The sequence below is a fragment of the Varroa destructor genome, unplaced genomic scaffold, assembly GCF_002443255.2.
Source record: "Varroa destructor unplaced genomic scaffold, Vdes_3.0 BEIS01000004.1, whole genome shotgun sequence".
Taxonomy (NCBI): domain Eukaryota; kingdom Metazoa; phylum Arthropoda; class Arachnida; order Mesostigmata; family Varroidae; genus Varroa; species Varroa destructor.
Window position 1 is genome coordinate 40,051,839 of NW_019211457.1, and position 15,254 is coordinate 40,067,092.

The 15,254-nt window shown below is 40.5% G+C and overlaps 1 protein-coding gene across 3 annotated transcripts in view; it reads left to right on the forward strand.

Annotated features, from left to right (window-relative positions):
• The window catches only part of Ptp99A (Protein tyrosine phosphatase 99A), a 136,669-nt gene extending 121,883 nt beyond the window's left edge, over window positions 1-14,786 (forward strand). For 2 of the 3 annotated variants that reach the window (XM_022803937.2, XM_022803938.2), the window contains one exon: window positions 5,436-14,786. In XM_022803937.2, coding sequence (XP_022659672.1) covers window positions 5,436-5,937 — 502 coding nt within the window. In that variant the 3' untranslated portion in view covers window positions 5,938-14,786. Of the gene's footprint in view, window positions 1-587; window positions 1,016-5,435 lie in introns of those variants that run through there. The other variant, XM_086988196.1, reaches the window with a different exon arrangement.
• The last annotated feature ends 468 nt before the right edge of the window (window positions 14,787-15,254 follow it).

Genomic DNA, 15,254 nt, shown 5'->3' on the forward strand with positions numbered 1-15,254 from the left:
AAATGTTCACGTTGTAAGCTATTTTTTTTCGTCAGATTATTAGAAACATTAACGAGACCAGCGGGAAATAATAGATAATTAAACATAAAGGAAAATTGGCCTCGGGTTTTTTGCACGGAAGCACTTCATATGTAAAAGTAACTTCTATCAAAGCTATCAGACAAATTGTAGTGGCTACTAACCTCTATAGCACCATCTTCTGCCTTGTTTTTTGCTCTATTCAATAGCATCACATTTTATTACACTAACATCTATACGTGAAAATTTTTGGTCCCGCCTGCCCGTTTAACAAGTGAATACTAACCGAAAGTGATGTGGCTCAGCAATTTTTTTTTCATAAAACTATCGTTAATCTAGGAAGACAAAATTACGTTATTTTCATTATCCGTATTTCTAGAATTGCTTATCCGATTCATATGACTTCTACGTGTGGAGGATATTACTTCAGGTATCTAGATATGAATATTGCTATATGTTTTATAGCAGACAACTAGTAACACAAAAATACAGGCGACAAATGAAGGATGGGCCGCCCTGGTCTACGAACGGTTCCTCACGCCTATTATGTGTGGTTAACGTGATTGTAGGTGTATGTACCATGGAGTCGTACTGCACCAGGGAGCAGCGAACAGCAACAGCACTCTCGCCAGATCAGTGTCATCACAATAAAAAATAAAAAAATTAAGCAAAAACACCCTATTCTCTCATAGCATCTCGTGCAGAGGTCAACGAGGTGAGCTTCTACTAGAGGAGCTTTGGCACTTCCTTTGCCCATATGTTGAGCAAGAAGGATGTAGTTCCGCTTGAACGAAAACTGAATCTGACTCAGGACAGCAAAGATTAATGCCTGAAAAATTTAGAGACAACACGAAACGCAGTCAAGTAGAGAGCGAGCGACTAAACCCAGCACAAACAAACCGGTAATCAAACGGTATCTAAAATGAAAAGCAACTAAAGAGGAGGCTCAAATAAATACCCTCACGTACCGCAGCAGAGCAGCAAACAAAAGCAAAGACCAACTAGCGAGTGCGAGTATTTGCGCACAAAGTCCAGGATAAAGATAGAGGAGTGGTCCGACAAGACCGGGTGGTCTGGTCTGAACAAAATTCAAGTTTGCACCGTTCATCGTTATTTCTAGAGTCACGATTGTGCAAAACCCGCACGAGTAACACGATAGCATAGGATGAACTTGCTATGAAGAAATTCTGAAAACGCGCGAAAATGTGTCGTAGAAGCATAACTAGCAAGGCAGAAAAAACATCGTGAACCTATCCGGCCATCATGATATCATGGGATGTTGATGATGATTGACGTCAGTCGTTTCATTTGAGACTAAGCAGCGAAAACGACCTAAGACCTGAGTTACCTGACGGTAGACAAATAAGAGGGATCATGTGAAGGAGGCGAAGATGAAAGGAGACAGGAGTCAAGTAACAGATGAATGAATGGTATAAAAATATCACCAAAGAAACAGCAGGCAGGTGTCGATCGGTCAGCTCGAACTAATCCTCGGATATTTTATCGAAAATGCAGCAATAACGAGACATAGAAGAACAGAAACAAGAAAAAATTATAGAAGATGGAGCAAGTGCGATTGATAGGCACTTTTTAGCAGTCTATGAATCGGAAACTAATTTTTCTCCGCCGCATAATTTTCTGCTAAACGCAATCCATGCATAAACGTTTCCAGCGTAGCATGCAATGTAACGCAAAGCAACCTGTTGTCTTAATGTGAACCCAACGTCAACCGAATAGCCGCAGATCGCGACGCAAACACTCTATAAGCCCCCTCTCGCTCTTATTCTAATCGCTTACTTTTCAAGTAATGAAGATATTGCTACGCTAACGATAAGGCACGGTGAAAATGAAGCCGGATTACAGTGAAAGGATAGGGAGGAGGGGAGGGAATATGAATACGTCTCTTAAAACTTCATACGGCCCTTCAACTCAGCTTAGAGGGTCGCGGGTCATCTTACTTTATTTAGCCACTGTCTTCAATGGAGCTTCGGTACCGTAAACAGCAAGGTACGGATAGAAAAACAAAGGTAGAGAAACAAAAAGGCCAGGAATCTCCCCGCTGGGTACTGTGTGAACAGTGGACGACCTGCATAAAATTATAATTTTGTTCTACTACCTCCATTATTAGCAATACTAAAACTGCTCCATATATTATAATACTGTGTACGTCGCTATCACGGACAACGTTCATCCACCCCTTGCTGCCTAATCACTGCTATCCATGTCAATTTACTAATAAACTGTGGTGTAGCCATTCCCGTTAACCTCCTATCTGTCTTCTTCTGCTTAACGGATCTAGTGATTCTGATATTTCGCGATTGCCTAAAAATGGACATGTGGAAACCACAGGACCAGTGGCTCGTGGTCAAGCCTGTAATAACGTATCAGTAATTGCAAAGTCGTAAGCAGCGAAGATGAATCGAAAAATACGGAACAATAACGGTTCTCGATAATTTTTTTTACTTGCATTTACGTTCGGCCGGCATGAATACTACTAATGTGTCTATCTTTTTCTTCTACGTAAGAATGGCCAACAGCGTGTCGTAAGCAATAAAAATCGGCAAAATTGGCGCTCAGAAACTTCATGCTTCACAAAAAAGAAGAGCTTACTTGCGACCGCAATGACCTCTCATGTCCAACTTGAACACCTTTCTTTCCTCTAGTAATTACTAGATTGCTACTACGACGACTACCCAGTAAACAAATTGCATCCATATTCCGACACAACGCAACAACAGCGCCAACTGCTGCCCATAGCTACCGCCATAAGAAGGTAGTAACGACCGATTGAACAATGTTCTTTGCTTCAATAACCAGTTAGCTACAACTGTAGATCGTACGCAGAGTCCTCAGCGTTACGCAATACCTCCAACAGGAATTCAGTAACTACCAATCATTCATCTATAATTTCCCTTGCTATATTCACACTACTACGGACTTCTTCATACGAGAGTTGAATTGGCAACTGTCAGCAAACAAGCAGGCAAGGATTTTCAGCACGAATACATTTTGAGCGCGAACACAAAATTCAACCAGGGAAAATCCGCAAGCATCACACGCAAGATGATGGTGGAAGATGACGCTTTCATCATTGCAACTCTCACCACACAACCCACCAAGTTCATGACTACCCATTCGTCATAAGAAGCCAAGCTACCGAGCCAGGCCAAGCCGCCGAACCAAGCTGGCCTAGGTGTTCGCCAGGTCGCCAATTCCAAGTAACTAATAATAATAAATTGTTATCGATTTCCGTTCTTTCATGTAGTGCTCTGCCGTCTTAGTAACGTTGCTCCGTCGCGAGAAATTAGTTTTTTCTTCAGTTTCGTAGTCCGCTGAGCAAATCCTTCCCCGCTATTACCTACACCACAATGATATTGCATTCACATGTCATCGTGTTGTAGGTTTAAATTGTAATAATGAGCCTGCTGCTGTATCAACACTTTAGTCAGTCTAGCTTATTGTCAAAAATAATTCTGTTTCGAGTGTCTGTAATCGGAACCCGATCGAAATTTTTCTTTTCGTCTAGAATAGATCAGATCGTCACAGTGTATAGCACCCTATAACGACTACTATTGCGCGTTCTAAAAAACAACATAGGAAAGATTGGTGTTTTCTTTATGTATCGTTTCGTTACGGTGTACAGTTCCAATCCGATTTCATCATGTTTCTCATTTCATGGAAGTAACTTGAACTTCCTATAACATCATATTGATCCACCCTACCGCCTTGATCTTTTCTATTTTAACTTTAAAAATGGACCGAGTAATAACAAGTAGTGCTAAGAGATGCGTCCTAAATGATCCCGTCGGTATCTGTTTCATTTCTCCATACGCGGACCCGGGAAGTCACTGTTGGACCCCCGGATTTGCCGACGAATCTGAGAGGATTTACATGATTACGTCTCGCCTCGTCGTCGTTCCGCATGGATGGAATATGTGGGTGGATACCGGGATGTCCCCAAGGAGGGGTATATTTCTACTTATATTGGCTTATATATAGTGATGACATCATGCATTCATATTGCATATCAAGTAATTTTCTGCTACTAATTTGGCAAGAAGAGATTTAGTGCGTAGTCAATGTTTTTCTGCTTGTTTCGTACCCCTACCTTTGAACCGCCCACCCCTGGAGGAGTAGATTCCTCCGATCCAGAAAGCGCAAGCGAGTGTGAAAAGCGTGAAGTGAACTGAAGTGAATGGAGTGCCGAATGGAAGAATGAATTGAAAGTGGCATGTAGTGAACATACACATACACAAAAACTTCTTGGAGATAACGCTTCGGAAGTAGAGTCTGGAAATTGTTGTGTAAGTCCGTGTGTTTGGTAGTGACGAGAACGTGCGGTATTTTGATAACACAAAGATTTCGTTAAAGTCGAACTAACAATGAGGAACATGACTCCATTATAACTTTACTAACGTAAGGCCTATCCGGCTTCTGGTTGGCAGAAATCAAGCGCGATTGATATCCACTTGTCCTTTCATTAGTTTAATTAGCAGCCTTAATCTTGTCGATTACGAACGCGTGGTTATGACCAATCGCGAAACTATAGTGCGTGAGAATGGTTGCGCAAATACTTACTGAGACCACGAGACAATGAGACTTACGAATATAGAATTGGTGATTAGGCAACTAAAATTGTGAGAAGAATACTTCAGTAACTTACGAGTGTACTAAGTGAGGTATGATGTGCTGTGAAAACGAATGCGAGAGATTGTGATTTTTTTTGTGATAGAAGTGCGTTTACCGCTGGTGGATGCAAACTTTTCGGTTTACTTCAGCTTCGCCTCAAATATGTATTCCTTTTTCGTAACTAGGTGAATGCTAATCGTTGACGCCGCTAACTCAAGTTATTAATCCGTTTATAACCGAGCTTTACGGCCCTCGATTAAATGCAGAAGGTAGCATAAGCGATTATCTTCTGTAATTGTTTGCCTGTTCGCTCCTTTCATCGTCAGTAACAACAGCAAATTCAGCTGAAAGCCTTAGGCATCACAACTGTAGTGTATCAATCAGCTGTGCCCTTCCTTAACATAATATAAATACATGCATATTACATGCGTGTATTTTGTCTAGTTGTTCGAGCCCTGTCGTACGATGGTTGTATCGTATTAAATGCGATCAACGCGTGTCGGCCATTAGCATAGTCAGAGCCATGCATCGTGCCTAATCCTGCTCGCCCAATGTCTCATTTCTTTTCTTGTATATTCGTATAAGTATCTGTTTATCTCGAATATTCACTGCTATATAATTACGTCTTTGCCGCCGGCATAATGCTCACATGTCTGTTATTCCCCCTTTTTTCACACACACGGAGTGATACACATAGACCACAATCCCAACCCCTCAAATGTTGTTTCCATACGATCTTCTAACTTGAACGATTCATATGCTTACGTTATTGCTTCATACTTTTTCAGGGCCTTGAGTAGCTTGGAAGCAACGCTCATCCCGGACACGCCGTTGCCCCCATATAACGGGCAGGCCACGCAGGCATTTCGGCCGTCACAGCAGCTAGCAGCTAGCCCCCCATCTACCCTCATACTTAGCTGTGCGAAGGAAGGCCACAGTCACCATAACAATCCGAACGAAAACGGCGGAACAAATACGAACAGCACAACAACAGCAGCAAGCACACCGACGGCAACAACTCCGACGCTTTCGGTTGCGGTGTTGATTAACGCGGTCAACGGCGGTCAAGCTGCATCGCCTCTTCTGTCCCCATCCGATACCGTCTCTGTCGTTGATAGCAACAGCAGTCAAAATCAGAATCAAAGTGTTCTGACGACGAAGACACCAACGCAACAATCGTCAACGGCCATAGTAACGGCAACAATAAGTTCAGACGATGACACGCCGACGACAATGAGTAATGGCTACCAGCAACAACAACAACAACAACCGCAACACCCTATCAGCTAAATATCACCGGGACTACCACCAATTTTACCGCGCGAACCATAATGATAATAGGGCTATAATGTACATGAAATTATACATATATATATATATATATATATATATATATATATATATATATATGAAGGAATTAATATCTTAGTGTAATAGTCGTAGCAGCGGAACTAGCAACATGCAAGAGTCTTCTCTACACTGAACGTCGATGAGATTCAGCGTAGCCCCCATTTGTTCCACCTAGCAGTGGTTAAGATAAGTGAAAGCTAGCTGGTCAGGAAACCGTGGTGTACCAACAGATAAAAGCCACTGGCTCGGCCATGTTGCTGATAGCCGTAGGTTTCTTCAGGTAGACCCTAAACAGGGGTGACGTATAGAACGGCCTATGATCGTGCTAGCCCTTTAGCCCTTAAAAAATTGACACGTTCCACTAACTTGCCATTGATTAATACCGTTGTTAGTAAACACTGGTACGACTAGCGGGACTATTATGCCTTCAGGACAGCCAAGTAGTGATGGCTAGATGACGGAAAATCGTACAGAAAACTCCGTAGCGATTGTGATGATCTTCTTTTTTTTGTCTAGTTCAATTCATGTGTTCTGCTTATGTAATAAATCCATTTTTGCCAGCCGATTAATCTACAATATATCAAATCTTGCGGTAGCCGGCATCATCCAGTGACGAAATGAGGGGACGGCTTGCTCGTTTTCAGACTCATACAAGGCTTCTTAGGAAACTAGCGTCGCATGGGACCATCAACAACGTGAGATTGGCTGAGATTCTCACCAGCCAGATTTGATTATGTTGAACTAAGCTATTAGATTATTACGAAGCTAGAAGTCCACTTCCGAATAATTTGAGATTGGGATGACTGAACAATAATTGAAGCCATTTATTTATTTATTCGATAATCCAATGATGAGTGAATCGAATCAATAAGAAATCCAATCATGATTCCAACTATTCTAATTCCCATTGCTCTCGTAATCGGGTGCGACCATGCACTTAGTGAAATTATCCGTATTCATCTAGAAATATAGTCACCGCGCCGAATCAGATCTGTGCAACCGTGATCTGGCCGCGGTCAAACATTATCATTTTAATCGTCGTTCACAACTCAACTCTATTTGCTCTTATAGACATTAATCAATCAAGTATCAACGATCAATTGTCGGTCATGTTTGTTAATCGAGTAGATTCACCGCTACTTTCAATCTTTTAAAGAAAACTATTCAATTATGAGGCAGTTGCCTCAACCGCTATCGATTTCTTACATCGAACCTACATCAATTCTTATTCCCACAATATAATGCGTTTTCAAAAAAACTACTCAATGTGCTTAAGGCGAAAGAGCATATACACACACTCAATGCTGCTTCTTGTAGTAGGCTGTGGGTAGCGCGGAATATGCTTGCTTGCTTGCTTGCTTCCTTCGTTCTACATGTGCGCCTCTTTGCTAGCAGGCGAGGTCCTACGATAAGGAACTGAAGTGGGCCTAAAGAACTCGATTTTTCAATGTCGTGCAGAATCGTAGAGGACTAGCTTTCCCGCAGACCACTCTCCGTCCCATAATATCGGAAGACCTATGAAGAAATCGATGATAACAGTGGACAGCTAAGGCCTCACTCTCTGAAACAACTTAAATCAGTATCATCTCATCGCTAATATATTGCTTTGTAAAGAATCTGTGTAATACTAGTATTACAAAGTCACCGGATAGTACCGATCAGTAAGCCACTAAAGCGGGCACCAGAGACCCTAGAGGCAGTCGAATAACTGAAAGCGCAGAAGGAAACATTGTGGTGAAAAGCTCTATTTTTGTTCGTGTCATACTGAAAAGACCTCTACCTAAGCTAATGTAACTAAGAAAACGAAAATCAGCAGACGTTAGGTAACGATAGAAAGAATAAGAGAGAAACAAAGCAAAATAGAAGCCTCCACCGATTGCAAAAGCGAAGAAGACTTCGGAGTGGCCGGCGGTCAGATTGAGGAGCTCAAGGCGGACACGCATAGTTGTCACAAGAACTGTGTATAAGTGATTATTGATCATTATGATGATAATATAACAATTACATCATGTTGTAGCTGCATTTAGCCCCGTTGAGGTTACCACGCCAATTTTTCGTATATAGCACCGCAATATTATGGCCAATGGGTCTGTCTCCGCGTGTGACGTGATTACAGCGCCATGCCACTACTATGGCACGTGGATATTGTTTAGGCTGTGTGGCGACGCTTTACTATATGTTCACTTTAAATGCTGGGTAATATTCGTCTGCAGACAGTATCAACAAGCGAAAGGGTAAATTTCAACTGAAATTCGAAGTAATTCTAACAACAAATCCAAGTATATGCTGCGGATTGAGCCCAGCTACTCCTGTCCGACGGGTGATCTCAACGCTGCTCTGGCACACTGTAGCTCATCTCTGGAACCTGTAGAATACATAACTACTGATTATCAACGTAATAATAGTCATTAAGATTATTATTCCTAATACTTATTACCACTAAGAGAAGACGAAGGATGAGGATGGTGATTGTGTGGATAATCTAATTAGAATATTGAAACGATGATATTCTCATTGTAGTGTATTGTAATTCATATTATTATTAAATAATATATATAATAATGAGATAATGATATTTGACAACCAACCCTGTACAAAGCTTTAGTAGATATACGTCATAGCTATATATATATATATATATATATGACAGAAGCAAAAAATGAAAGATTGGAAATTTAACTAAAGAAAGCAAAGCATAATAAACGCGAGATGTAAAAGGTGTATGTGTAGAAAAAAACCTCAAGATAACAACAATTGGCGATGATGTGGACGGAAATTCTGTAGTGCGCCTGTGGAACTCAAGTAACGGCAAAAAAAAAAGATGAAAATGAAGGGAAACTACTGCGTAGACAATAATCGTTAATATCCGTTTTGGATAACAGCTTATAGGGATAGAGCCTAAAGGGTGTATGAATTCGAGACGATACATGAAAAGTAAAGCGAGAACGCGATATACAACTGTACAGCAGAGTGAGAGCTAAACGTATTGCAGCAGCGACAACTTCAATAAAAATTAGCGAAGACAACTATGAATGAGGGAGTAATAAAGATAATAAAAGGGTAGAGCAGCGGCGGTGTGCTATATATCGCTTCAGGCTACTCAACACAACTCGATGGAGCCTAATAAGGCCAGTGCAGAAAACCTATAAAGACACAGAACTGAATACGTAGTTAGAGTGATGAACAATCCGATTAAGCAAAACTGATACTTATCAAATTATGTGTGACAATTGGATTGCGAGTTTACGGAAGCTAGTGTAAGCAGAAGGTCACAGTAACAACAACGACTGATGGTTGTCTAACGAAAAATCAGTTAAAAAAAAATGCCAGCGTATTGATGAAGAGCTAGCGTACCGGCGATGCTGTTATGGGCTGCAGGCCTCGAAAAGCGTCCTGGATAAAAAATAGCATGTATTCAGATCAGGTTCTCCAGTATCCCACCATTCACTTTCACGTTTCGAGCCGCTGTTGATGGTGGTAGATGTTGATTTATGCTTGTTTAACGATCCATTCGTTAGTACTACATGTTGTTCTACGAAGCTCCAATGACTGTATAAACATTTATTTAACCTTACAACTGTCATTTATGTACTTCCAGATTTTGTTCTATTCTGGCGGCCGCCATTAAATTTAATAGATAATGAACGCCTATTATGTATTTGTGTGTTGATTGATTTGATCTCCTTTTAGCATGTTCTTTTAGAGGAATTGAGTAGCACACTTGGTGAGGCTAACACGTCGGCCATCAATGACTTGATCAACATGAGAAAATTAATTAAAACGTTCCTTTGGTGCAATGTCACTTGTGAAACGTCGGGTGCTATACATCTGCGCGCCCGATTTAGTTACATGGTAGTCGAGAAGTCTTGTAAGGATATACAAACATTTTTAAAAGAAACAACAATCTGACGTAAGGCGAGGAAAACATATCGTGTTTAGCGTGCGAGACGGTATTCGTGCTTGGCGTAAGCAACCGGAAAGTGCAGGATCACGAACATGCCCAACCACTTACTCCCGCTCGGGGACCCCACATAAAGAAGGCAGAGACCAAAAAAATGAAAGAGAAACGCCCGCAAATAAATTGTTTTATTTCGTACACCGAGAAGACGCAAGTAAACAGCATATTATCAAGACACCATTGGGGTTAATGTTACCACTTCTTAATTTCACCGTCGTCAATAACGGAACAAAAAGGAGGCGAGACTCAGATAGAATTTAATCGCGGTATAGATATAGTACGTACTATTTATGAAACAACCTGAGTAAGCTCATCCGCGAGACGTAAATTAAATAACGTTAGTTCCTTAGCTTATGCAATAATAAAGTAATGAAACGCAAAATGTCACAATAGCACACAAAAGTAAAATCCTTAATATAATAGCAGTTTCTCTGGCTGAATTCTCGGCGCTAGCTATCATGTCATGAAAGCATCCAAGAGAGCCTGTGTGGACGGTTTCGTCAGTGCAAGGTCTTGGCATCTCAAATCTTATCTTCTACGGCTTGAACACGAACAACGTATACATACGCACAGGCCTTCATGACGTAGAAACACGGCGACAGAAAAGATATATATGGTAGAGAAAAACGCGCGCCTGAGCCAGAGAACGATCCGAAGCAGTCACGTGGAAGGAATATATTGCGTGTTAAAGATACTCAATCAGCGTTGAGAATAATGGTTGCAAGCATTTGTGACATACATCTATACACATTGTACTGTAGTTTAAATGTGATCATCTTTATTTGGATCATAGCTGTGTAAAAGGGCTGTTGTATGCTGGAGCGATGCAGAAGGGACGCGGGATAACTGCAAAAATAAATGGCGAGCATGTATGACTACTGAGATGTTTCGAAAAGCTGGACTGAGTTGAGATAGTGACAGAGGGGATACTGATGCTTCGACCGATCACAGTAATAGTAACACAAATAGATAGAAAACTAATAGAACAAAAAAGTGTATTCCGATAAACGTATATGTAACGACAAATGCCAATAGAATATCAAAATGTAGCTACATGCTGACCACTTGCAAAGCAGCGTTAAAATCGGCAAACTTTACGCTTTTATCGTAATCCCGTTGCAAAGGTGCTACCGAAGTCAACATTAACGTCAAGGAATATTGATTTGGAAAGAATATTCATTGTTCGTATTTTCTACACTGCACCGTTTTTATAGAATTACTAGTCACTTGGGAATTTTCTAGAAAATTGCGCCTTTAGGAGGACATATTTTTCAAAAAAACAATTACTGCCGTTTGTAATACTGGGATCCTTTAGGCATCGATCGATTCCATTAGAAAATTTAAACCTTCAAACTCTCCTATTTTCGCTAATTTCAGAAGGCTTCAGGGAGCAAACACTTCCCGGTAATGAGCGTTCTCCATTCTGTCATTGATGTCGGACACTTAGGTGTTACTTGCTTACATTTTGAACAAAGAGATTCTGTTGGTTGGCTCAGTTGATCGCTCGACCTAAGACAGTTTAACCGTTACAGCAGAGACTTTCCAAATGTGTTGTTTCCGCAATTGCTGAGCTAATTGCGTCTAGATATTTTTGTGGATGATATTAATGGCCCTTACTAGACGTCCTCTTGCCTAAATGCGGATGTTTCTGACTTTAATCGGTATAGACGATAGTAGACTCTAAGGACCCCAATATAATTGATAAAACAGTGTATATTCTAAAGGTTGAAAAAAGCTGACGCAGAAGAACAGAGATTCTTCTAGTAAAGTGAATCGAAGCCGATCTATTAGCCCTGAACTATGTGACTAGAGTCGTATATAGGCTGCTCATACCGTGAGCCGATTTGAATAAGATATACGCTAGCGGTCGATCGGGCGGTTCGTTCTTTCATGACACGTGTATTTAGTATACGACTCAGAGTTGAATTATTTGGCTCTGCATAGCAGCGACATTCGAATACATTCGATACCCATAGAATACATTTTATTATAAAATAATAAAAGAGGAGATGAGACAAAACTTTCAATTGGGGCTAAATGATAGATCCTGGGTTACAATATGGGTATTGATTCAGCAAAGATGGGTTCCCGCTCTCTAGTTGAAGTAAAACTATTGGAGAAGCTAACCGGCACTGTCGTTCAAACTATAAGCGAAAACAACTTATTACCGAGCCCGCCGTTCTATGCACACATGGGCGATGCTCTTTTTGGTAATTATTTGCGCTTGTACTGCGGCTTCATCATGACTTTAGCAATATCTCTTGCGATCTAGTTGTGTTAATGAGTACTTCGAGGAAGAACTACTACCTCTTTCCACTCGTCCAGTTAAAATGCGAATAGGATATACAACAAAAACCCCACGTCGAGATGTGATAAACAAGTCAGATATTCAATTGCGCATAGGACGTGAAACATTCGTCAAGAATTGGCTTATTTTCTTGCGGAGCTTGCCCTAGCCCCGTCCGCACAACTTGAAGTATTGGTCGGAGATAACCATGTTTGTATGCATTTTACATGCACGTTTCAGTGAGCCAATTTAGCCGTGATTCAACATGGCTATAAAGATCTGATGTTCTGAAGATGCGATATAACTTGATTCACTCAGATACCTTAAATCTGAGTTTGCTAATCCGTGATTGAGCTCACAGGGGTACACGGTGCGGATGACCAAACAGCTAAGCCCCTGCCTTTGTTAAAAAAACAATAGAATTGAGGGACAAGAGTTTCGCAAGTGTTGAGCGCTGAACTCTCCCCACAGCAATGGCTCAAACTAAGCTCTCTCAACGGACGTGCGCGGTTGGGATTCGTATTTATAGAAACGGTATGTAATAGAAATTTAAGTGTAGTTTTAACAACCACAATTTCACTTAAAAATAACCGCCACTGCCGTGGAAGCCCTGCGATAATAACATTTAGATGAATCTACAAGAGAAGCGAATGACAACAATATTATTTTGTTGAAAGTACATATATAATGTACTCAATATTTTTCGTCGCATAGCCTAGCGCCTTTCACTGCGAACGCTTGTAACTGCTAATAGCAGTTAAACGGCTATCGAGGTCACGAAGGCTTGACGAAAGGAGACATGGTTCCGGCTGATCTATCCTTGACACGGCAACCTGTTTCCGAACGCTGACGCTAGAGCAGAGAGCAACTCCAGGAAGCACACACTGTACATAGCCTATCACGACAATTTCAATAACCATTATCATTATTAATATAGAAACTCATATAGTTGCATGCATGTTCAGATTGCTCTCGGCGAAAATAGACGGCAGCATGGATAAAAACAAGACGCTGCAAAAATGGTGAATGCTCACAAATACCCCCAAATTGCCTATGGGTTGGTAACCATGGGTACTCATGACCTGATCGAAGCTCTGCCTGCATGTCTTTTAAACATGGTGAAGATTTAACTCTTCCTGTCTTCGCCTGATCCGTACATAACTACAAAACGTACTAAATAACGTACAAAAAACAATCGGTTGACTTTGCCTCCCTTCGCAAGGGGCCGTTCGAGGCGAGGAATAAGCATAAAGATAGGTTACCAAAGCTAAGTAAATGCGAAAGACGGTAGTAGGTAGGCGGCATGGCAGAACTAGCTGCATCATTGCTCTTGTAGGAAAGGCTAAGCAAATGGAGGATCTATTGCAGACCCAATACGCATTGGGGTTCGTTGTTTTATCGGCTGGAACGACTTCCGTTCTAGTAACCCCAAAACAGAAAAGGTTAAGTGTATATAAACTGACTGAAAAAGGGGAGAGGGAGAGAGAGAGAGAGAGCAAGAAAGTCACTTCAAAGACCTACAAAATAAGAAGAATAACAAATACATAGGAGTAATAATAATAATAATATTATTAATAATTACGAACAACAATGTTGTAGAGAAGAGAGGAATTCTCGATTGCTATCGAAGTAATAGAGAACCCACGACCACGTTTAGGGTGGCATATGTCTCCGCACACACACAAACACACACACACACACACTATGCCATATATATATATATATATATATATATATATAGATATGCGTAGTGAAAGTGTGTGGAATCCGAATGCCGAATAAAAGTCTTAAAATTTAATAACACTTAGAGTACTGTTCTAGTGAATCGTGTCGCCGACATTCTGCTGACAGCAAGAGTAATAATAATAGTAATCACGGTAAAGAACCTAAAACTAAATGCTAACCTGTGGCCAGACATAAAAATTTCGATTCTTATAAGCAATTGCGGTCAACGAGAGAGAAGGCGCATGCGCAACAATAAGGCTAACACGTAAAAATAAGATGTCTGATAAATGAGTCCGATAAATGCGAAAAGAGAAAATGCCCAGCAGTAACTTATTAGTTCTATACTTCGACGATAATTATCACTATTATTACACTCCTTGTAAAGCTTCAGAATTACATAGGAGACGAAAAAAGGAAACAGGGAGTCGAGGAGAGAACAAAAAATACCGGGAGAGAAAAAACAGAAAAGCAGAAAGAAAAGCCTGGCAGATATAATGGAAGTCGTAAAAATAATAATAATAATAATGGGCTTAATGCCGCCCATCATAGAAATGCAGTTGTGGTTTGATGACAACCACAAACAACCCGCTCAACAGGAAAAAAAATTGCACTAAATGAGAAAAATATGGTTAAAAAAAGGATAATGCTAAAACACAAAAAAGTCGATGTGTGAGAGCGCGACCAGCATCAAATAAAGAAACAAAGGCAAGAGCAATCCTGCCGGAGCAACGAAACACCGACAACAAGATCAATGGAGCAATGAACGCATAAATAAAGAGGGAAAAATGCGACTATTCAGAATCTTAATGTTATACCCAACATGGTTTCAGTGTTTTCTCTGGGTGGGTCCATCTATATATATATATATATATATATATATATATATATATATATATATATATAGGTGTATATAGATGGACTAATCAGAAATAAAGCGTTTCAGTTTCTCTAGGTTCTTTTAATAGTACGTAAACATTGAAATATTATAGTTAAGATAAACGGTTAGAGTCGACCAACGCAATTCGAAAGATTTGCTATACTTCAAGCGGACATAAGTCGAACGCTAACATTAGTACACTTATGGTAGAAACTAGCTGTTACACAATTCGTCTCAAATGAACAAAATTTATATTGAACTTGCCTGAATAAGGGGAGTTTTTTTTTGTATCAAGCTGTATATTTTTGAAGGCTTTATTCCTAGAGCGCGGTTGTTGAACCAAATATGAATAACATGTCTGGACAAACAAAGGTAGACTGGAAGTGCGCAATTAAGCCGTAACGTTTAGA